Raw genomic sequence first — 24,510 nt, forward strand, 5'->3', positions numbered from 1 at the left:
AGGGAAGGACTTTCAGTACTAGAATATTTAACCCGAACAAGATGATACAAATAGCCTTTAGATATAAATTTGTGGGATCTGTGATAAGATACGAACTTTTACCTAGGTACTAAACAATACCCCTTCCACACTATCACGGGTTCATTCGAAAAGGAGAAAGTAACCTTTCGGGTTCTACAGTAATTGGGCATAACACGAATGGAGCCAGTCCATTCCTAAAATGGCATCAAAGACAATTATATCAAGCTCTATAAGATCTGCCACAATATCACAATGACAGACAGATATAATATAATTTTTATACACCCTCATAGCCAAAATAGAGTCACCAACAAGGGTGGAAACAGATAAAGGTTCTGGAATATTTTTAGGCTTAAAACCAAAACTCACAGACACATAAGGGGTTACATAAGACAAGGTATACCCAAGGTCAAGTAGTACGTACACATCACAGGAGAAAATTTGTAACGTACCTATAACAATATCTGGCGAAGCCTCTGTATCCTGGCAGTTAGATAGAGCATATAGCCGGTTTCGATCGTCTCCAGTAGCTGAATTAGTAACCTTGGGTGGTGGTGGGGCTGTGAAATTAGCTTGAGACTTAGCACCCCCAATATTACCTATAACTGTCAGACAATCTCTTTGAATATGGCCTGGCTGGCTGCAAGCATAGTACACCATTGTGCCAAACTGACATCTTCCTGGGTGGTTCTTCCCTCATGAATTACACGAAGGGTATTGCCTGAATGGCCTGGCCATACTTCCTTGGGACTAAGTACCCTATACTCTCGGTTCACTCTTAGGCTGAAAATTCTGGAACCATCGATCAACTAGAGGTCTGGGCATTGGGCGCTAGTCGATGATTGAGCATTACTCCAAAAATTTTTCTTCGACCACGTATAACCCCAATTGTTGCCACCTTGGTGCTGACTGTTATACTGGTCTGTAGATCTGGCCTTCTTGGTCTGCCTGTCTTTCTCCCTGGCCTCTGCCAGCCTTTTCTTCTGCTCTTCAACCTGTTGCATATGAACGAACAACCTGGAGAACTTCATATCTCTATTCAGCTCCCTTGCATTCCAGCACCAAATTATCTGAGAGACCCGATGCAAACTTTCTCATGTGAGCTCTCATGTTACCTATCAATTCTGGAGAATACCTGAACAGTTGAGTGAACTTCAATGTATACTCCTTAACACTCATTTTTTCTTGCTTTAAATTCATAAATTCTTTAGCCTTTGACTCCTTTAATTCCTAGGGAAAGAAATGGTCCAGAAAAGCTTCCACAAACTCACCCCACAGAGAAAGCTCAACATCACTACCCTTCGAGTCCTCCCATTCATTATGCCACTAATTGGCCACATTCTTCAAATGATAGGCTGCCAACTCAACCCTTTCAACCTCATTTGCATGCATAACTCTGAAAAAATTTTCCCAGTTCATCAATGAACCCTTGGGGGTCATCCTCAACCTTCATACTAGTAAACATAGGTGGGTTCAGCCTCATGAATTGATCAACCCATGTAACCTCAGATGAACCAAACACAAAACCCATATCTTCAGACCGACAACTCTGAGAGGCTACCAGTTAAGCTATCATATGGATGGACTGTCAGAACTCAGCATTCGAAACTTCCCTCTAAAGAGGCTGGGGACAGTTAACACCAGTTCGTGGAGACCAAAGTGGACTAGTCAGAACTGGAAGAACTCTCGGAGTAGCAACAAACTCTGGGGTACGAGCTCTATTACGGGTCTGCATCCAACGAGTAGGACGGACATCCTCATCTTGGGTGTTTTATTCGTTCGTTCTACGAGGAGGCATGATTAATTTTTCTGAAACACAGGGAATTATTGGTTAGAGAACATTCAGATTCTACACCACGGACTAATCATGAAAGAAAGAGAGACATTCCTAAATGTCTTGTAGCCTCCTGCTTATAAGTGTGGCGCGCTACACACCTATAAATAGGACTCTACCCAACGCGATTTTGCAGACACCCTGGAACCATAAACCGTGCTTTGATAGTAAATTTGTCACGACCCAAACCGAGACTCTGGATGCGATGAGCATCCCGAACCATGAAGGCTCGAGTGCCCTTTTACTCCCTGGAAATCATACATAATATTCAAATAATACAAATAAATACGAAAGTTTTAACATACAAAAACATAGTTAATTTCATAATTCAACTGGACAATACAAAGGAAACTCTTAACACTCAAAACATCTAATACCCGTCTGTGAAATCTCTAAGATTACAAGAATCAACATACATTTAAAACTAGGACAAGGCCCCCAGTCAGACCATAAATCAAAATAAAATAACAATGTCTAATAACCAGGCCTTCTGAAAAAGGGAAGGCTCACCAACTACAAATCTCAGACACACCAATCTACTGCTTAGCGAGACCTTAGGATTGTGCCTCAGATCCTGAAATATAGGGGGCCTATACAGATAAACTGGTACGCAGAGCAATCCAAAACAAGGTACATTTATACAACATAAATGAGATCATTTCATAAAACACTTTACATATGATATGTAAAAATGCATGGGCATACTTAAAAGATTTTGAAACATTTCTTTGAAACCATGACTCACACTTTGTTTTACTTCTGAGCTAGGTGGTACACCCTACAACTCTAAAATTCCACGGGATATATGGAATCCACCCTTAACTCGGCGGCCAAGCCCCCAACCCAAGTTTGTTGCAAAAGTTGGAGTCTCTATCTCTAATACACCAAGGGGCACTAGGCCAACGTACGGTCCTTCTTGGGGACATAATAAACCCGTATCGGCAAAACACGATTCCTAGCAATGAGCCCTTACACTCAAATGCCTTCTTCGGTTAACCACCTAACTCTCTTTAAGCCCATTTTCATCTTTTTAAGACATGCATTCTTTGAAATCAAAATCTGAAAGAAATCTGATTCTGTTATGGAACTCTTCAGTTTGGCATCGTCATACCAATACTTGCAAGTCATATCTCTAAGCCATACATTATCATGTTACAACTCTTTCATTCAAAACAATGTTTAGACCAGCAAATCATTCAAACAGTACAATAGGATTTGTATATCGAATTAGATGAAACTTATGCAAAGATCATCTCTTTCAACTCCTAAAACATGTGGTGGTCCATTACTTTGTGGCAAGGCATGCAACTCTTTAATTCATCACTTTTCATTTATATTGACGAGAAATACTCTTTCTTCAGTTCATAGCCAAAATCAAGTCTTAAACAATAATAAAGACATTTACATTATGCTTCTTAATATGCAATTGAATAATTCATGACATATGAAAATAAGATGCTTTATAACAAGAGGGGGGTTATATATGTTCATGCTCTCAATTCAACATTCAAACTCAAATGCATACATACTTATATACGAGTACGAATCAAATTTAGGGGAAGGCCTCATCAAGACCAAAATATTATATCATTGCAAGAGTTCACAATGCATGTTTTTTAATGAAATTCAAGAACCCTTCGAAAATATATAATTTCTCAACATTCAAAACATTATTAAAATGATTTCACCATGCCCGTGTAGTTTAGGAAAATCCCACATACCTTATGTTCCTTAGATGAGGAATAGAACCTTAATCTTGACACTTTTCTTTGGGAAATATTGGATTAAAAGGCTTAAATTCTTGCCTTGAAGGAAACCCTAATTTCTCTTGTTCTTGAGAGTAGAGAGGATTTGAGATGTTTTAAAATAGATAAAAGATGACTAATAACGTTTATGGTATGATTTAATTCGTGGGGGAAGTTTCTGGGAGAGGAAAGTACCAAAATATCCCTTGAAAAAATGATATTTTTGTGCAGCTCGAACTCGACTGACGATTTGGGTGACGAACCGACACTCTGGTGGCTGACCGTCACTCCAACCGTCAGTTTATGACCAGAAGTCGACCTTACTATTTAGGGTTGACGGTTTGGCTTGACGGGCCATCACCCTGGCCGTCGCACTTAGCATAACTTTTTATCTTGCTATCAGATTAAGGCGAAACCAATGGCGTTGGAAAGAAGACTCGAAGGCCTTTCATTTGATATATAGTAGGCCCTCTAAATCGTTATATTCTAGGAGTAATAGTCGATGGAAGTTGACCGAAATTGAAACATTCACTAAAACTTAATCGATAGAAAAAATTTTAACTCGACTTTGAGTTAGGAGATTTTTGTGACCTCAATTCATATTCAATGGTATTCCCACACTATAGGATTGATCATCACACCTATATTAACAAGGGTTCGGACCTATACGCGTTGAAATAATGATTTAAGTTTTAGCCCGAAAATGCAGATTGTTTCAAATAGAGTGTGTTAGGATAATGAACTGCGCTTATAATAATAATAACAATAATCTTGATGTTTGGCATGTTACTTTCCCATTAGTCTTACACTCTTATTTACAACTTTTTTTGAGTTAGTTTGATGCTAAGAATCAATCTTGCAAGGTTCTATTAACTTTAAGGGGTCATTTGGTGTGCAGTATTAAAGTAAATAATCTCGGGATAAAATAATAATCCTGGGACAAAAATTTTAATCACTCGTTTGGTTGTCAATATTTGGGATAACTTATTTCGGGATTAATAATTAGTCCCGAGATAAGTTATCCATAGATATGGTGGGATTACTGGATTACTATCCCAACTTAATTTTTCCTTTGTATAAAATTATAAAATGACAAAAATACCCTCAAACCCTATGATCTTCATTTCACAGACGAGCGTGCGAGCGCGCGAGCACACACACACACACACACACATATATATATATATATATATTATTTATGAATATATTATACGTTAAATTTATTTGAATAATTATTATGCTTATTTATATATTTTATTTTCTCTAAAAAATAATAAAATATTGACTCCATTGTTGAATTACATATTTTAAATTAAATAGTTTTTTAATCACTTGAAAATTGATATTGTATATATCAATTAAAATGAATTTTAATAATCATTTACATGAGTGATATGTGTTTAAATGAAGTGATATAAACAACAAATTCTCTTTTACTTTAAACAAACTTAAGTTGGAAGTTTTTATTTCAAACTAAATAAGATGTAGTAAGATTTTTTTTTAAAACACACACGGCATACTCATGGGAAGGCACACGCAAAAAAAATTAAAGTTAAATAAGATGAAAGTTTTATTTTTAAAATACACATGATATAATCATGAAAATGCACACACACAAATATTTAAGCTAAATAAGATAAAAGTTTTATTTTTAAAAATAAATATTTAAAGTTTGAAAAGAAATATATATATATATATATTCTTAGAAAGATGGAGGGTATTTTGGTAATCAATTAATTTATTCTTAGAAATTATATCATGCATATTATTTTGAATACAACAAACCAAACACTCAACCAAAATTAATTTCAGCATAACTAATCTCATTATAACTTATCTCATTATAATTTATCCCAACATAACTAATTGAATTAATACATAAAAATGACCCTAAAATTATAACTTTGACCTTAAACTTTGACAGTGCACAAATATGAACTTTAACTATTCAGAACTGCACAAATATGACCTCCAATCCTACGTGGCAAAACGCGTGTTCAACACGCAAAATTGGGCGCGTTCAGCTTAAAATCTAAGGGCATAATATATAAATCTGACTTTAAACTTTGACAGTGCACAAATATGACTTTTAACTATTCAAAACTACATAAATATGACTTTTAAATGACTCTTCACTATTATTTTTTCATTATTTTCGGCTCAAAGATGAAAATGGCATCTAATTTCTTTTGTTATTGCGGAAAAAGAGCAATACTGAAGATTTATTAATTAGGCGGGTCAGCCTCATACGAAAAAATCGAGCGGGTATGTATATATATTATAAAGCAGAGGACGAATTTAAGTTATATAATATATCTAAATATTATTTATTTAAATATTAAATTAAAGATGAAACTATACTAATAAAAAAAAAATTATAGTTTTAATAAAATGTTATTAAATTAATGTTATTAAGGATAGTAGTAGTAGTATATTAAATTAACGTTATCAAATTAACGTAACTAAAAGATGTTATTAAATTAACGTTATTAAAACATTATTAAATTAATGAGGGGCGGACCTACGTGTGTCACGCCCCAAAATTCCATCGGGCCGGACTGGCACCCAAAGCCGAGAAGGCCCGGGAGAACCCGTTCAAATACCTGTACTTTCACTTACATGTCACCAAAAAATTGGACAGCACTTCGTTGCATATAGAAAGGTCTAATTACCTGTATCAGCACAACACGCGCAAATATATATATATATATATAATACTTGGCCATCGGGGCCACCACATATACAGATATAACATCACTATATAAACTTCCATGACTTTACCCTTACTTATGTCTACAAAGCCTCTAGGATATACATGACATAACTAGGGTCGGGACAAACCCCTGCCCACACATGACTCATGTACAATAACAAAACATAAGGAACCGACTCGGAAAGCTCCGAAGCAAACTGGAGCTCACCAACAATAGTTGTATGACCTGGCTCCTACTTGTGCGGTGTATGAGCTGAGGTACCTGTGCCTGCAGCATGAAATGCAGGTCCCCCGTGAGGGACGTCAGTACGAAATATGTACTGAGTATGTAAAGCTATAAATAATCACATATGATATATGAGCTTAATAGAAATCAGAAACAAGTGAATAAGTCGTAATAGGAGTGGACCACACTTACTAGAACTTGTGACAACCTGTACATTGTATTTATTCAATCACTTTACCTTCGTTCTTATCGTCTTTGTAATCATTACTGTACTGTACTGTGACCATTAGGACGCCTCCAGTACATATCAACTGGGATCGACCCATGCTAGGCTTATGCCCCTGGGATACCACCCATAAACACATGAAATAGGGATCGACTCATGCTAGGCTTATGCCCCTGGGATACCACCCGATAAGAGAGAACTCCCATCACTTAGTTCAATTAATCTTTGAGATTGTTATTTCGGTCGCCTCCACATTTTTAATACTTTGAAACAATGATACATCAATAGGAACCAAGTAATAGACCTTCTATACAATAACGATGTAATAAAGACTCATTGGTACATCAACAATGTGTTTCAGAATCATCAATATCACAACAATGAAATAAGAGCCTTTTGGTATATCAATGAAACATTTTGACACTTTATAGAATGGAAACAACTTCGTTGGTAACGTAGAACAATACATGTTTTTGGACAACCTCGGAATCTTACTTGATGGAACATTGGTGTTTTCATGCCAAAGAACATTGTTAGAGTATGCTTTACATACCTCGTTGTAGATTCAGATACCAATTCAACACAACTTCCCGCCTTTACAAATCACTTATCTACAATGAAATGTTTGGCATCTAGTATTAGCAACCCAACACCACAATTCTCTTCCATAATTCCATACTACCAATATTTGCAAAACATTCCAAAAACCAACTTGAACAATAGGTTTATGTGTGTATAGATATATAATCATCATTTCAATACCACATCATCAATACCACATCATCACCCCAAATTCCTTCACAATTTAACATAATCCAACCATGCACAAGAATAATCCAACATCATTTCCAATCATCTTTCAACAACAATCAAATAACATACTTCTTATGCTCACATGCATATATATATATACATATACATATAAATAACACCAATATAATTTACATCCTTACCAAAAAATGGCCCTTTTGATTTCGAAGTCCTTTTGGCACAAATAAGGGGTGCTTCTCGAAGCCCTTGAGACGGTGAACACAACTACGGAATCAATTTGGATTTTCTACGGTTGAATCACAAGATAATTGGAGTTGAAATTTGGCTAGGGTTTCTTAGTTTCAATAACTTGATGATAATTGATGGATATGAGACTAATTATATGTATATAATGACCAATTTTCGTCCATGAGGTGATGGAAAATGACCATATTGCCCTTAAAAATTTAAGTAAATCCGAATTTGTCCATGGTGGACTGTTTTGATAGGCTAAAGTAAATCGGCCATAACTCTTTGCTCCGATATCGGATTTGGGTGAAATTGGTATCGTTAGAAAGATAATTCAAAGGTATTTCATTTCATATAAATTAAGCCACCCAGTTCGTCCTGTACAAGTAGTTATGATCGTTTGAAGTTGACCCTAAAAATCTGTTTTGAGAGGCTGAAGTAAAACGAGTATAACTCCTTACTTAGATGTTGGATTTGGATGAAACCAATTGAATTGGAAAAAAGACTCATAGATCTTTCTTTTGATATGTGGTAGCTCTCCCAGTTCATTATATTGAGGGAGTTATGATCGTTCAAAGTTGACCCAAAAAACTGGCAGGCCTCAGTAGTTTTCCTGCACATTTACTGTTCACATCCCGGCCACCGTTTTAAAGTTTCGAACGAGCTCGCTTATATCCGAAACTTATCCGTTTTTGGAAATCTTTATATCGTTGGAAAGCTTATTCAATAACCTTCGTATGGAACATCGACGGGAAAATTCCGGTATAAATAAAGTCGATTCCTATACACCTATAATCAAACTATACACTTGAAACCATCTCAAAATAATCAATACTCATACTTAAACTCATATATACCTAACTTAGTATCAATACATATACTCCAACACATATAACAATGACTAATGCACGTAATTAAGTACGGGGTGTTACAACGTGGTTGCCATGGGTTCACCCGAACCCCTTCGGTAAAAAAATTATGTTGTATATGTATAAGATAGAAAATGTATATTTATGTACGTATATTAATGTTGAACCACATGAAACAAGGCACTTAGATAGCCTAGTGGTGTTATTTGCTCTTCTTGGGTGCTTCCTTCAGCCTACTGTGAGGCTATCCCTGCTAGAGGCTATTTTTTTTTTAATTAAAAAAAAGTTAGGTGATGCTGCTATAGAAATAAATAAAATAATAATAATAAAAAAAAGACGTCGTTTTAAAAACTTTGACAGTGCACAAATATGACCTTTAACTATTCTATTTTTTTTTTAATTGAACTGTGAGGGTTCTATCCCTGCTAGAGGCTATTTTTTTTTTAATTAAAAAAAAGTTAGGTGATGCTGCTATAGAAATAAATAAAATAATAATAATAAAAAAAAGAAGTTTTAAAAACTTTGACAGTGCACAAATATGACCTTTAACTATTCTATTTTTTTTTAATTGAAAAAAAGTTAGGTGGTACTGCTATAGAAATAAATAAAATAATTAAAAAAAAAAAACGACAGCATTTTAACACAAAAAGCAAAACTTTGACAGTGCACAAATATGACCTTTAACTATTCAAAACTGCACCAATATGACCTCTCTCCAAGTCAGCCCTTTTAACGACGTGGCACCGTGTGATTAGATTACCTTTCCACGTAGACACGAGTGAGACTCACGCATGGGGTTGCAAAATCGGAGATCATATTTGTTCAGGTTTTAAATAGTTAAAGGTCCTATTTGTGCACTATCAAAATTAGGTCAAAGTTATAATTTAATATCAAATTTAGGATCATTTTTATATATATTAACTCTAACTAATTTCGTCATAACTATATTCCCAACCAAACGAACCTAAGTACCGTTTCCATTCTATTGGGTGTCCTAAAGAACCATTTGCCGTTGACTTTGTAATAGCAGTCTCCGCAAGTGTACTTTGCACGTGTCATATAATCTGGGATCTCTCTTCTTCATGTTTGTTAAGCAGATAGTTATAATCGTCCTTCTAAAATTCAAAATCTATTTGCGTGCTAATGCTTCAGTAACGATGCCTGCCCTATGCCACATGCAATGGCGGAGTCAAAATTCTCACTAAGGGGTTCATAAGTGAATATAAAAATTAATCGAAGAGGGTTCAACATCTGATATATATACATAAAAAATATTTTTAATCATGTATATATAACATAATTTTCCGTCGAAAGGGGTTCGGATGAACCCCTGACCATAGTGTAGCTCCGCCAGTACATGGCATCCATATTCTGAGAAATTTGATACTGGCACTGACAATTTGATTTTTTACAAAGATATCTCTATTCTTGTTTTGTTTTGATGTTGCAATGGAATATCTAAAAAAAAAAAAAAAAAGGCAGCTCGATGCACTAAATTCATATGAGATAAAAGGCATAATGAGAAGGATAATGAGTGAAATAATGTGTTAGTAGTGATTATAAGAGTTGCACAAATATAAATTCACATTCTTTATATTAAAAATCCACCAAAATGCATGCAAAGGAGAAGTGCAACGGTCAGCTGCACATATTGTACTTTAATATTATGAAACTACTAATATTGAAATGCACCACCAACTCATATAAATGCACCAAGATTCATCAGCAGCTCTAAAGCTTCTTGCATACAACATACAAGTAAACTTGACAGAAAGCTGTGTATACTTCATTTGACCATTTTTTACGACACCGTCGAAAATTACTAGAACTATGTTATTTAACTGTAAACTTCTGGATATTCAAAGACAACCTACTGCCATGTAGTAAATTTCTTTCATGCTGTATGATTTTAATACATATTCGGGAGCTTCATAATAGTTCCAATGTACCAGCTAAAAAGTAAATCTTAGAAGGAAATTACATGCACTAATATATTATGAAAACAACAATTCCCTGTAGAACACATAATTTCTTCTCATAAGAGTGGTTTTTGTTTAATTTTGAATCTCAGAATTCACAAATAAATCTTGCATTTCGACTGAATAAATATGAATATTTCGTTGTACAAGACATCAGTCACCATATCTTAAACTTCAAATCATAGACAAAAGAACAAATAGCAGATTTTTCTGCTATGTAAGAGAGGTTTAAGAATGAGCATCACTGTAGCAAAATAGATGGATTAGAATCTTTCATTTTTGGGCAATGGTGCTTAGCTGCAATTCACTTCAACAGCAAGTTTCTTTACTGTACTTGGACACAATTTCATGTTAAAGTTTACGCTGGACATTTCTAACTCACACTCATTTTGGTTCAGGCAAACCTGCGAAACAATAAATAGCAACCTCAGGTTATTACAGAAGAGGAAAACGAGTTGGTCACATGCTAGTTGAGCATAGAAATCGCTCAGGACTAACTTAAGCTATCAAGTTACTTTCTGGTACAATTTATTACTCAAGGACTTTGTTCAACCTAAATTCATGAAAAGGGGTTCCATCAGATATTATGTTACCTTTTCGACCAGCGATGCAGAATTTGAATCATGGCAGTCTCCTTGCACGTAGGAGCCACATGTACCAGTAGGATTTCCAAAGCTGGCAAATTTGACAGCAGAAATGGTAGTATTTGTGGGGCATTTCAAACTTAGAGTTGCCCTGTTTTTATCGTTCACAATTTCACTTCCTTGCAGATTTTCAACATCAAAGTATGGATGGTCCTCTGAAAGATGACCACAAGCTCCAGAGACCTTTCGCATTGAGAATCTAATTTGAGAAGGATCTCCACCTGTCTCCTCAAAGATAATCAAGACATTTCCTGAAGGCTTGAACCAAGATCGTGGCACATGATACCTAAAATTAACAAGCGAAATATGAGAATTTTAAGATTAACAACTATCAGTAAGGATGCAAATTGGTGATTTACTACTTCGAAAACTACTGGACTTCCATCAATAGCTAGAAACAAAGAAAGGCTCCTATCAAAAGAAAATAGGAGTTTCAAAAATTGTAAGAATTCAACAAAGAAATGCTCCATTAGAAAGTAAATAGGAGTTTAAATTTTAGGAATTCATGCAAAAAGCTATTGTGGACAGTGTGAAAAAGGTACACACTCATACTACTGATGCTTTTCAGGCATGCATCTATTCTTACCATCTCTGTGTAGGTTCGCCACAGCCAGTGAAACATTTATCAGGGTTAAATTTGCCTCTGTAGTCACATCGAGTAACACACTTCTCGTATTTAGAACTTTTCCTGGGCCAATATCTTCCAATTTCTTGTCCATTCAACCAAGCCATTCCTTTTCCCATATGAATCATATCAAGTGCAACGGGTTCATTACCAGGAGGCGCATCTACAACTGCCTGGAAAATCGCAGAAAAGTATCAGTGGTGGTGAGAAAGTTGGAAGGGATAAACAAATTCAGAAGCAACCATATATAGGCTCAATGTTGGGGCGCGTTAATTCCTCCTTACCTTATACCATGTCAGGGGTTGTTGCTTTGGTGGCTCTGAAGTCGGTGCCCAGATTTTACTGTTCAAGTTATATGACTTATGTATCCTCAAATGTTCTCCTTGTAATCCAATCTAGAAGTAAAGTAATAACTGTTACAATGAGCAATCAAGGTTCGCAATACTACAAACAAAATACATTAGTGAATGAAACCTTTTGGAACAACACGTATTGATTTAGGGTTAACGAACTGCGCATGAGCAACACCAAGATTTATCAAACATGAAGCAATACATGGAGAGAAAATTTGAGAGGGGGCAATGCATCATCACATGCATCATCGACTGAGAAGCAGTTGAGACACTTCAGGAGGAGATCTCCAGATAAGAATTATTATTAGTAAAGACAAACAAAACTTGATATCAAACCATTGCAGACCCATTGAGTGTATCAAATTGACAATATAACACAAGATATATTCCATCTTTTGCAACTTTCCATGACTGCTTCTCATTTTAATTCACAATTTGTTAGGCGCCTTTCTCTTGATGGCAAAAGTTTCGTTCTTTATTCATGAATTCAAATTATAAGGCAAAATACAAATTCATTAATTTTTCCCAGGTGATCTTTATTAGCAGATGAACCTTGGATTTACAGATCCAACAACCGCAATCTACATAAAATAATTCTTCTCTTAATTTATGCAGTTATCAAACAGGGGCAACTAAAGTCATGTAAAGGGACATCTAGATTTGCCAACTTTGGAGTAACTAGTAAAGTTGTCGTCATGTGACCAGGAGGTCACGGGTTCAAGCCTTGGAAACAGCCTCTGGCAGAATTGCAAGGTAAGACTGCATACGATACACCCTTGTGGTGGGGTCCTTCCTGGATACCGCGCATAGCAGTAGCTTTAGTGCATCGGGCTGTCCTTTATTATGATATATGAAAATACTTGATGATAGTAATGATTGTCTTATATTTTAAAATCTCTATATCCTTCAATGAAACGTGCATACCCACAGGCCATAGCTGCATGTAACACTAAGAACTCGGAACCAAAATAAACCACAGAATTAAAAAAATGACCAAAATAGACTATCTATTTAAAAAGATACCAAAATAGGCTAAACGTAATAATCTATATTACGTTTTTTACTTTTTTCTTAACAGTCAACTAACGGAGTTGACTTTTATAAAAACGTAAGAGTTTCTTACGTTTTACACTACGATCGATGAAAAAAATATAGTGAATTGTCAAATCAATTAAAAGTCATTTTTCACAAAAAAATTCCTTCCACGTAATAAAATGTTACGTGTTTCACAATTTTCAAAAAGTTAATGTGGTCCCCACAATTAAAAATTTTCCACTTTTTCAAAAAAAAAATTGGGTATTTCTTGAATATTGGCATTCCTAAGCTATATTATGAAAGGCTACAGGTAGCTTTCTTGCTCTAGATGTTTTATAAACTTAAAATGGTTTTGTTTATTATATAAATTTTAGAACATTACTAAGTCCAATAGTCTTTTTAATGGTAGCCCAAAGAAAATTACATTATGTTCTACTCATCTACCATACCAATTTGATAATCTAACTTCATCGACACAATGTTTAGAGAAACAGATCTTCTGAATATATTGGTATTATTGAGTTGTGTAAATGTATGTATAAATGATTAGGGACCACAGTGTAAAAACGTAGTTTACCGGGAAAATATCAAATGAATAAAAAATAGAATTATATAGGAAATAATAGTTGTTATCTTTTCAAACAATTCAAGTTCTTCTATATAGTGGAAAAGAAAAAGTGGACAATTTTTAATTGTGGGGGACCACATTAAGTTTTTGAAAAAAGTGAAATACCTAACATTTTATTACGTGCAAGAAAAAAATTTTTAAAAGTAACTTTTAATTGATTTGATAATTCACTGTATTTTTTTCCTCGATCATCGTGTAAAACGTAAGAAATTCTTACGTTTTACATTTTTTTTTTATAAAACGTAAGAATTTCTTACGTTTTACAAAAAATAGTGTAAAAACGTAAGAAATTCTTACGTTTTTATTAAAGTCAGCTCCGTTAGTTGACCGTTAAGAAAAAAGTGAAAAAAACTAATAAATTATTATGTTTAGCCTATTTTGATAACTTTTTAAATAAGTGGCCTATTTTGGTCATTTTTTTAATTTCATGGCTCATTTTGGTTCCGAGTTCTAAAACTAAGCTACCGTTGCAATTTTCATTTGTCAGAATAGTGAATTCACTAGGACACGATTGCGTTAGGGATTCACAAATTTTAGAAGAAGACATGGATTCGGCCAAATACAGAGACAATTAAAGAATCATCACGCAAGACTAAGGCTCCATTTGTCTTTTTTTTAATTTAGACGTCTGAATCTGAATGTACATTTGAATGATTAAGATTTTGTCTCTAGATCTGAAAACTGAATGATTATAACTGTTTGTTTTTCAACATTTGAATATGTAAAAAAAAAAAATTTTGTATACATAATAAAATAAAAAAATACTATTCAAATAAAAAATTAATTATATATTAAAAAATTACGTAATTTAATACAACAAAATTATTAGTATTTGATTGAGAAAAAATATTTATGTTTGTTAGTGATAGTGGAGATGGTTTATAATGGCGGTTATGGTGACAATATTGATGTTAGTGATTAATAATAGTGGTGGTGATAATTGTGATGGTTGGTATTGACGATTGATTATGGTGGTGGTTGTTGTGATGTAACGTTGCTTGATGTTAATAGTTTAAGGTGTTGATTGTGTTGACTGAAACATGAATGCATGATGATTGACGATGTGTTGGTGCTAGTTGGAGATGCTATTTGTTGTGATGGTGGAGATGGTTGTTAGTAGAGATAAATTGTAGCGATGATACTGATTGAAGTGGTAGAGATGGCGTTCTAGTAACAATGGTGGTGGCAGCCAAAGAATGTGCAGAGATGTGATGTATTAGTGGTAGTTAGTGGTGGTGTTAGTTGTGATAGATGAGTTGATTGGTAGTAGGGATTGGCCGGTAGTGGTTGTTGATTGTGGTGCTATTGACGGCAGTGATGGCGATGAATATAATTAGAATAAAAGAGGTAGTAGGTGTGGTATAGCGGTTGAAAATTGTGGTTGGTAGCGATATTTATTGTCTATTGTAGGGGTGTGCAAAAACCGAACCGATAAAAATATTATTGGGTTATTGGTATTGGATTATTGAGTTAACAGTTTTTTAATGGTTTTATAAAAAAATTTATTGGGTTAAAGGTTCGATTTCAGTTTTAGTTTATTGGGTTATCGGTAATAAGGATACACTAAGTTACTGTTTTACCCCTATTTATTTTATATATATAAATATTTATATATATACTACTTATTCACAATTCAGTGATTCACAAAGTATTAACCTATTCAGGGCAACAAAGGTACAATATAAAGTACGAATATCATCGTATTGGAAGACTTTTATATATATATATATACTACTTATTCACAATTTAGTGATTCTCAAAGTATTAACCTATTCAGGAAAATAAAGGCACAATATAAAGTACAAATATTATCGTATTGGAAAGCTTGAAGCATTTAGTAGCTTCCAATAATTAGGATTCAGTTTTTTTTCGAACTAACATTCAGTTTAATTTTGAAGATTCTTATAAATTAAAATGCATTGCTGACGATTTTGGCGGCATCAAAAATTTTATTTTTTTATGTTAGTTGTTACTATTTCTATTTTTTAAGTATTTTTTTATTGGTTAAACCGAAAACCGAACCGTTAAGGACCAAAACCGATAAACCGAAACCGATAAGAAAATATCTTATTGGTTGGTTATTGGTTTTACGTATTTAAAAAACCGATAAACCGAACCAATAATACATTAAACCGAACCGAACTGACCAATGCATACCCCTAGTCGATTGTGGTTGTGATGGTGGAGGTGGATGGTGGTGGTGGGTGATGGTTGACAATGATTACAGTAGCAGAGATGGTTAGTGGTGGTGACTGCTCATTATGAGTAGAGTGGTGAATATTATCCAACAGCAGAATACCCTTCAGACCTATTAAGACTTGGTTCTAAATCTGAATAATTAAAACCTATTCAAACCTATTAAGAGTTAAAACCTTAATAAAAAAAACAAATACATTTAATGGTCTCAAGTCTTAACTATTCAGATTCAGACCTCCATTAAGTGCAAACAAATGAGGCCTAACAACACATGGGACTTATACACATTAGAAGAAATCACACGTCCCCTCTAATTGAAGGCTCACACAGCAGCAATGTTAAACTGATCTGTTAGCCAGTTGAGTAGAGAGGAAAGAAGGGGCTCCTCTCTGCAGACAACGTAGAAAAACTTTTCCAGACTTTTGCAACACCAAAGAGTTCTAACTTTTAGTCAGGTATATGTCAGGTCTATCTCACTCAAGAACCGGATCCTAAATTTTTGGCAGGTGAGACTTGAAGATAATGAGGAAAATATTCTACATATCTGGGATAAAGCTACGTTGTCCTAAAACCAAAGCTTTGGCATTCTCATCAGGCTCAATTACAAATAAAATTGTCTAAGTTCTGAAGAGATGGTGTTAGATCAGTGCATGCCCATATTTTTTCTTCTATTCTTCAGTGAGGTGTTTCTGTCTTAAGGTTCATGCTATTAATACACAAATGGAAATACAACTAAATAGAACTAATGTATTTTCTCATCCAAACACATTCCGTGCTACCTCAGCACAAACCTCTTCTCCTCCCAAAAGAAAAAAAGATGACAGCACAAGCGCCCATTTTGATGATGTCATATTTTCATTGCCTTGCCACATGATCAATAAATGGATTTCCCAAATATTTGAAGAGGGGGTCCAAATTGTTTTAACTCTGGGAAGACCTTTAAAAGGAGGAATACATGCTTCCAAGATAGACAACGACACTAGCTGGAGGACAAACTTAACTCAAGAGAAAAGACAATAGAAAAGACAATACCTTATAGGTCCAAGTACATGCAGACAAGTCCAGAGTCCCACTCTTGAAACCTTCAACTTTGACACTTGTCGGACCAGCTCCAATCCATTCATAGAACGATCCAGCAGTCTTCAAAGAGAAAATCATGTTACTAGGACTGTTAGACTACAGAAAAGCATTTGGAATATTTGAAGAGTATTGGTCTCTTTTAGCATCCCAATCATTTTAAAAATGCAGCTAGAATACTGTGTAAACTTTTGCGGAGTACAAAAGTGCACAAGTTATGATATCTCTTTTTTGCAGACAATTGCAGAACACTATTCATCATCATAATATTTAAATAATCTATGTCTTCTTGTTTAGACTTCTATTGGAAAGAGTAGAGATGCTTCATTTTCACTCTCCACCAAAGTAAATGTTGGAAGTGCCTAATGCTTACATAATAAATCTTCATGTCACGAGTCATAAGAACTAACAGATGATGCACAAAAGAAACAATAACAAATGGAAACATGATGAGTACACATCTATGGAACTAACAAACGCAGCAATTCCAAATGAACAATCTTATATCGTATTTTGGGTTGTTCAAAACTGTCTTACTTTCTTAAAAAGAAAATTCATTCTCAAAGCACAATACTTTTTCAGTATTCTATTGTAGAAAAGGTGTTATCGGACACATTTATAAAACTAAAAAAGGTTAATGCTTCAAAACATCAAATTTCTTGACATTATTCAACCCACTTCCATTTGAAACAATGAAACCGCAACTCCTTCCTTTATAATATCGTCCAAACAAAAGGGGACAGGACACAGTTTTTTTTTTTTTTTTTTAAAAAAAAAAAGAAGAAGATAGAGATAGGGATTGAGGGAGCATGAGAACTAAATAGTCTATTCTTATCATAAAATAACTAGAAATAAGTCTCTTATTATTCATTCTGGTTTTATTTCTTCTTAGATAACACTTAACAGTAACTACTGTAAACTTCACACACACAAAACTCTCTGCGACCACTTCCTTTTTTTTTTTTTGACAAATGGTTAGATCGTAACTCCATAATCTGGAGCAGAGCAGTAACTAGTAACTAGCAGATCATAACTCTGTGATTTGATGATTATTTTAGATGAAGGAAGTAGTAGCCACTTACTTGTAGGCCCACAGTCATGCTCAACAAGGCAATTTCATTCTTCCCTGCCTTGAGTGTAATAGGAGTTCTAAACTTGAATTGTGGCACTGTGCCATTTCCAGATGCACTGGCTATGGAGAAATATGCACAAGTAAACAAAATTACTTAAGGGTCACATGCACTTTATACAAAAAGGGATACATTTCCATTCGAGGCAAAATAAATGCATATAAAAAGGGGTCTCCCATATGTTTTTGGGTGTATTTCCTTGGCATGAAAGTAAGCATATAAAGTACAGACCTTGAAGCTTTTGATTGATGAAGACATGCATAGCATGACCCTTTGATTCAACCAAAAGCATTGCAGTGCCACTGTTTCTTAATAAATCTTCCTCCTTATCAACAGAAATACTGCCAACAACAAAAAATTATGAGTGTATGTTTATAGACAGGTTAAGAAGAAAGATTACAAAAGGCAATGTCACCATTTCTCTACTGCAGTTAGAAAGTAAGCTAGATTCTTTTCCCTCATGAAAGTTCATCATCGCCTTTCATCCCATTGGTTATTACAAAACTGAATGATGCTCCAAATGCTTACACAAAATTTATAGACCATTAAGTGAATTCTTAAACTGGTTCGAGTATAAATACTCTAAAACACAGGCTATAATTGGTTAATCATTCAGAAAAAAGTTTAAGAAAAATACTGTATTTCAGCCTTCACATTTAAGTTTTAACACCTGCCTGCCCCCTGCCCTCCAAAATAAAAAAAGAGATGATTGAGCAATTGCTAGTGATTCTGTGTTTCAGAAACCAAAGAGGGAGGAAAATGGCATCCATACACTCATATAGCTGTAGTTCATCCATGTAGACAGTGTCAAGGTATAATGACAACAATGTTATCAACCAAGAGTGAGACCAACCTTGTTGTGTACCAGAGGTAGTCTGTAGTGTCTTTTGTGGTGTTAATGTGATCTACAAAGCCGTTATTAGTGAAATCAGCAACTCCCCATACTCCAGCTCTTTCCTTGAAGATTTCCCACTGAAGAGATTTGATGTCTCTCTTTGGTGAGCTTGCGGTAGGATGCAAATCTACGGGTGCCATATTGACTACAGATGTTTGACATCCAACCTGCAAACAGGAGAAATTGCACAAGGCGTAGATTTATTATGAAGCAAGCAAATACATTCTGAAATGTGAGCTATCTTAAAACTAAAAAATAATTTTAAACTTTTGTCTGGATTTACTGGCTTAGAAAAGGTTATCAAAAATATATTATTAGAAAATCCTATATATTCATTTGTTTTACTTTAACCCTGCCCAATTGTAACCTTGAAAGTCTCTTTTTGCAGAAAAGATTCATCAGCAGTTATTTCAGTAAGTTGGTCTCTTGCAGCGACTGCAGGAAGGCCTTAGGACCACCATGACAAATGAGAATTATCTGTATCGTTATAACCTCTACTCCAAGTTCATTTAGCTATTCTTTATTTACGATAGGAAGATAAATAAGGAACCTCAAGGTGACAATAGTTTGTTAAAGTTGTTGATAGTTGGAGCTTCGTAACATTAACTACAATGTTATAAAATAATGACTTTTACCTTCCAACACTTCATAGACAAATAATTACAATCACTACTTTTTTTAACTGATATTTTATCAAAACAGACACTATACCTTTGCTGTGTTGAATACTACATTTTGGCAGTCTGGCAAAATGCTAACAGACCATGCTGGCAGGTGGTACGATGAATTTCGGAACTGTACCACCTTGTCATTTTTATCATCCAAATTGGCAAGAAAGGCAGCACAAGCTCCTGAAGCATCTTGATAAACATCAGCCTAAAGAACCAATGAATAAAGAACAGATTCAGATAGAGTGCTCAGCAATTAGACTTATCCTAGAAAAACAACTAGCACACGCTGCCATTAGTATCATGGTCCTTCTTCAAAACACAAGTTTGGAAGAGGATAAAGAAAAACAGGACATGCTCAGGATAGCTAAGTCAGAGGAAAAGACATAAGTCAATTTCTACTTGCAGAAAAACGTATGTGCAACAGAAATAGAAGCAAATGTAGCAGCAAATGAAAATAAAATTAGTAACTGCTATATACTCTGAAGCTGATGGAGTATCATCAGAATTGGAAGAGAAGTTACCTCTTGTAGAGGGCCTAGAGAAAGAAGAGTAGGATCATTGTTCAGCAGAGCATGCTCACACAATTTTATGACTTTATGAAGTTCTTTAAGGTGACCCCACTTTGGAAACCTTGCTAGACCTGGAAGCCATATTACACAAGATTGATGCTATGTTTCAATGAAACATGTTAGAACTTATGTTTACTAAGCAATTAATTTAATTTACACAACTTATTATTATAGCAACAGAATAGATAGGCTAACCATATTCGTCAATTGGGGCGTCATAGTCGTAACTTGTGGTAATGAAAGGGCCACCGGCCGTCCTGCCAAAGTTTGTCCCACCATGGTACTATGAAGAAAAAAATGTAAAAGGGTAAGATACAGAAATCCCTTAACAAAATGTTGGTAGCCACTTGTATAAGCTATATCAAACTAAAAGAGGAATGATTTACTTATAGCTGATGACGGGTTACAAAAACAAATATAACAGAATACCATGTAATAATTCTGCACGCTTCCTCCTTTCTGGAAAAAACGAGCCACAGAATAAGCAACATCTTCCGCAGGCCTGTGAGGATCTCTGGCCCCAAATGTCTTGAACCTGAAAAATTTATGTTCTTTTTGGTATTACCAACTTCAGAGTTGACTAGAAGACTTCATAACTGACTCTCAGATGGCCAGGAACTCATCAACGAGATGCTTTTACTATACAAGTATTATTGAAATACATATATTTTGAAAGGAAGATATTATGAGATGGTAGTCCCAGCAATGAAAACATAAGCGCATTTTTCATGGCACAGTATCATCAAATGTAAATACACATTCTGTAAAAGAAACCCACATAAAGGCATATAAGCTTATAAATTCAAAACAGAGAAATAGAGAATGTGAAATCGTACCATCCTGGCCAGTTCTCTGTCCAAATTTTGGGCTTGTTTGGATTGATTGGTTTAAATTTATCACAGTAAAACGAATTGCATGTGTCAATCTGCAAAGGAAAAATAAGTATTGATGACCTGAGTAGAAACAGAATTCCGAAAAGGACATGTTAGCCTATAAAATTTAATTAACGATGCAATCTACTCAAAAAGAAGGTGAATAAGTGTTTAATTGAGTGAAAAACTTGAAGCTATAAAGTTCTTTTTTTTATGCATTTGCTTTCCTTGCTGCCAGCTATCGCACAAGCACTCTTCTCATTGGAATGTGTGGATGGCTAAGATCAAAAGTAAAGAAAATGTAACACTAGATTACGAGATTGCACCAACCAAAGAAAGTTTGAACTTGACAAGGAAAACTATTCCTCGTGTCCCGATAATGAAACATTTATCTAGACATCCTATCTATAATATCTGGATAAAAGCTTCTCTGGACTCTTTTACAAAAATGCATATGGACAAGAAGCATCAAAACTTATTCAGCAAAACCTAAGATGTCACAGTAAAGAGTAAACATGGCCCATCCTAGAACATGAAAACAAGTTCTCACCACAGGATCAGGAGCATCATACTGCTGGCACATTATCCAAGGTACACCAGTATTTTGAGAAAGGGCCATTTTAGCAGCCCATAAGGCATACCTCTTCCCTCCTTCTCCATATGCATTTTCATAGTAGCCATACTCATTTTCCACCTGCAACAAAAGATTCTGAGCAAGTCAAAACTTCCATCAACAAGATACAGTGACAAAAAGGAAGGACAACAAGCATAATCTCATCAAAAGCCTAAAACTAATTGCAATAGAGTCTTTCGTGAAAGTTCCGCTAGCAAGGTACAAGATAAGAACAAATGCTTGATGCGGTGAGGGGATCTGCAGCTTGCATATCTTTCTTATGTTTCCTAATAATTCTCTAAATGGAATTTCAGAGAACGGAGCTAAGTTGATTTGAAAGTCGGGAAAATTCCAGTTTTTCAATGTTTTGGAAGCACATAAGATTAGAAGATGAACCAACAAACTGTTATGATGATTCTAAGATAAATAAAGCTACATATTTGAATTCAAGGATCGAAACTTCCATTAGAATGTTGCAAGAAGCAAAACCAAAGCTTATTGATGAAGGGTTTTTGCCCAAGAGGAACTTTCATGTTCCTAACTTGCCTGTGACAAGATGATTGGACCTCCTTGAGATGCAAAAAGCCTCTCTTTCTTCATTAAGTTCACTACATATGTCATGAACTTCTGCATGTGATGCTGAAATATCAAGTAACAATTGGTCAAAGAAATATTTTTAGGACAGTGATCTTTCATCAAAAATAGACCATTTTAGGACAATAGTTCAAAATGGTTAAACAAAGTCGACATTCATGAGATGGTTTTGTTATACACTAACCTTGAATGGTTCGCTATCAGTCCGAAAAGTGGTACCTGGCACATAATGCAGCCATACAGGAAGTCCACTGCATGATTAATGATTTGTTAGGATTTAATTCCTGCTCTTTAATACTTTACAGAGATGTACAAAAAAAAATCTGGTAACAATGTTTCTAAAACTTCACAAAATGTTTGTATGCAGAGCCTGGAAAGTCCACTATTTACTTTTTACTATCAAGCTCTTCAGCAGGATTGCATGTTACTAAACTAATTGGAATCTAAAGATCCATATAAATCATAATGTATCAAAACATACCCAAAGTTCCACTCTGCAGCAACAAATGGTCCAATCCGAAGAATCATATACATTCCAGCCTGCTGAACGATCTTGCAGAATTTGACTAGATCGTACCTTCCTCCAAAGTAATACTAAAATTGTTCTCGCAGAAAGAATCAATATCAGTTCTATTTGTACGAATCACTAAGAAAGCTTCGAATTTTAATTGAACTTATCTTACATTGTCCGGAGAAATTTCATGGCCATTCCAAAAAACATATGTTTCAATAACATCCACGCCTCCTTCCTTCGCCAATTGAACTAGACCAGGCCACATCTATTCAATTCCCACACCATTAGAGCAGTTACAAAACACAAAAGTCGAAAACAAGAACATTAACCACGCATTGATCAGTAGAGTAGCTAACTCAAAAAACATAACAACAGAAACAAAGCACAAAGTTACAGTTGAGACTCACTACAGGGACACTGTTTACAGAAATTGAAAACCAGAACAATGCTAACTTTGCAATAATCAGTAGCGTAACTAACTCAAATCCTCCCTCCGTTCCAAAAATAGTTGTCATATTTGGCTTTTCAACAGTCAATTTAACTAGTTCAAGTACTATAACTTCCAATTTTTCTCATGTCAATATCGTTTGACTCTCAAAAAGGAAACCACGACAAGTAAAAAGGAACACGGAATACATTAGAACAGAAACAGAGCACAAAAACACAGTAGAGACTCACGGCAGGGACACTGCGAGGATAATGAATGGAAGCGGAGATGAGCAGCTTCCTCTGACCATTAATGATCAACGACCGTCGATCATACGTCACACTACCAGTACTAACATTAATAGCATCAACAGCGGTTAACGACGACGACATTGCAGTGATCCATATCGCCGTAAAAGCAAGGAAAATGAACTTGAAATTACAGTAGAAACAACTCATTATCTTCATTATTGCAACGGAAAAAGCTAGCTTAAACGCCGGCGACACTTGGCATCGACGGAGTAGGTAGCCGGTGTTGTTCACCGGAGAAAAGTGAAAGGGAAATGCGGAAAAAAGAAGCTTAAATGGCGTTTATATATAAGCGTGTGAAATCTACTGTGATTAGCTTTCAGAACTGCAGCAGTGTAGGATATCTTTATGCTCCCTCAGTTCTTATTACTTCTCCTCTTTATTATTACAAAAATAATACTCCAGTTTCCGGTCATTAATTTCTTAATTATATTTTTATTTTTACTTATTATTTTTGATATATCAAGAAAAAATAATTTTTTAAAATTTATTTTTAATATTAATTATTTTTTCTATAAATTAATTTTAATATACAATGTAAATATGAATACTATGATAAAATAATTAATAAATTAATATGGTAAAGACATTATTAAATAGATATGAGTGCGGTATCTACTGGTTGTTTTAGAAAACAAACAAATATAGTGAAAAAAGAAAATTATTAAATAAAAATGAGTGATAAATAAGAGTACTTTAATCTTTATCTTTAATCATAAATATGGAAATATATTTATATAGTGCAAA

General features: G+C 34.7%; 1 protein-coding gene across 1 annotated transcript; it reads right to left on the reverse strand.

Annotated features, from left to right (window-relative positions):
- Positions 1-10,706: 10,706 nt before the first annotated feature.
- On the reverse strand, positions 10,707-24,118 carry LOC107862745 (beta-galactosidase 10). Its single transcript, XM_047409617.1, has 19 exons — positions 23,707-24,118; positions 23,198-23,293; positions 22,996-23,108; positions 22,699-22,765; positions 22,467-22,559; positions 21,858-22,001; positions 21,272-21,360; positions 20,865-20,970; positions 20,631-20,718; positions 20,388-20,506; positions 19,907-20,071; positions 19,154-19,362; positions 18,532-18,641; positions 18,253-18,362; positions 17,126-17,233; positions 12,166-12,276; positions 11,843-12,054; positions 11,206-11,542; positions 10,707-11,016 (listed from the first exon to the last, which is right to left on the reverse strand). Exons 1-19 carry the CDS (start codon positions 23,920-23,922, stop codon positions 10,906-10,908), a joined length of 2,604 nt encoding a protein of 867 aa, XP_047265573.1. The 5' UTR covers positions 23,923-24,118; the 3' UTR covers positions 10,707-10,905.
- Between the last annotated feature and the right edge of the window lie 392 nt (positions 24,119-24,510).

Source organism: Capsicum annuum, chromosome 3, assembly GCF_002878395.1.
Source record: "Capsicum annuum cultivar UCD-10X-F1 chromosome 3, UCD10Xv1.1, whole genome shotgun sequence".
NCBI lineage: Eukaryota > Viridiplantae > Streptophyta > Magnoliopsida > Solanales > Solanaceae > Capsicum > Capsicum annuum.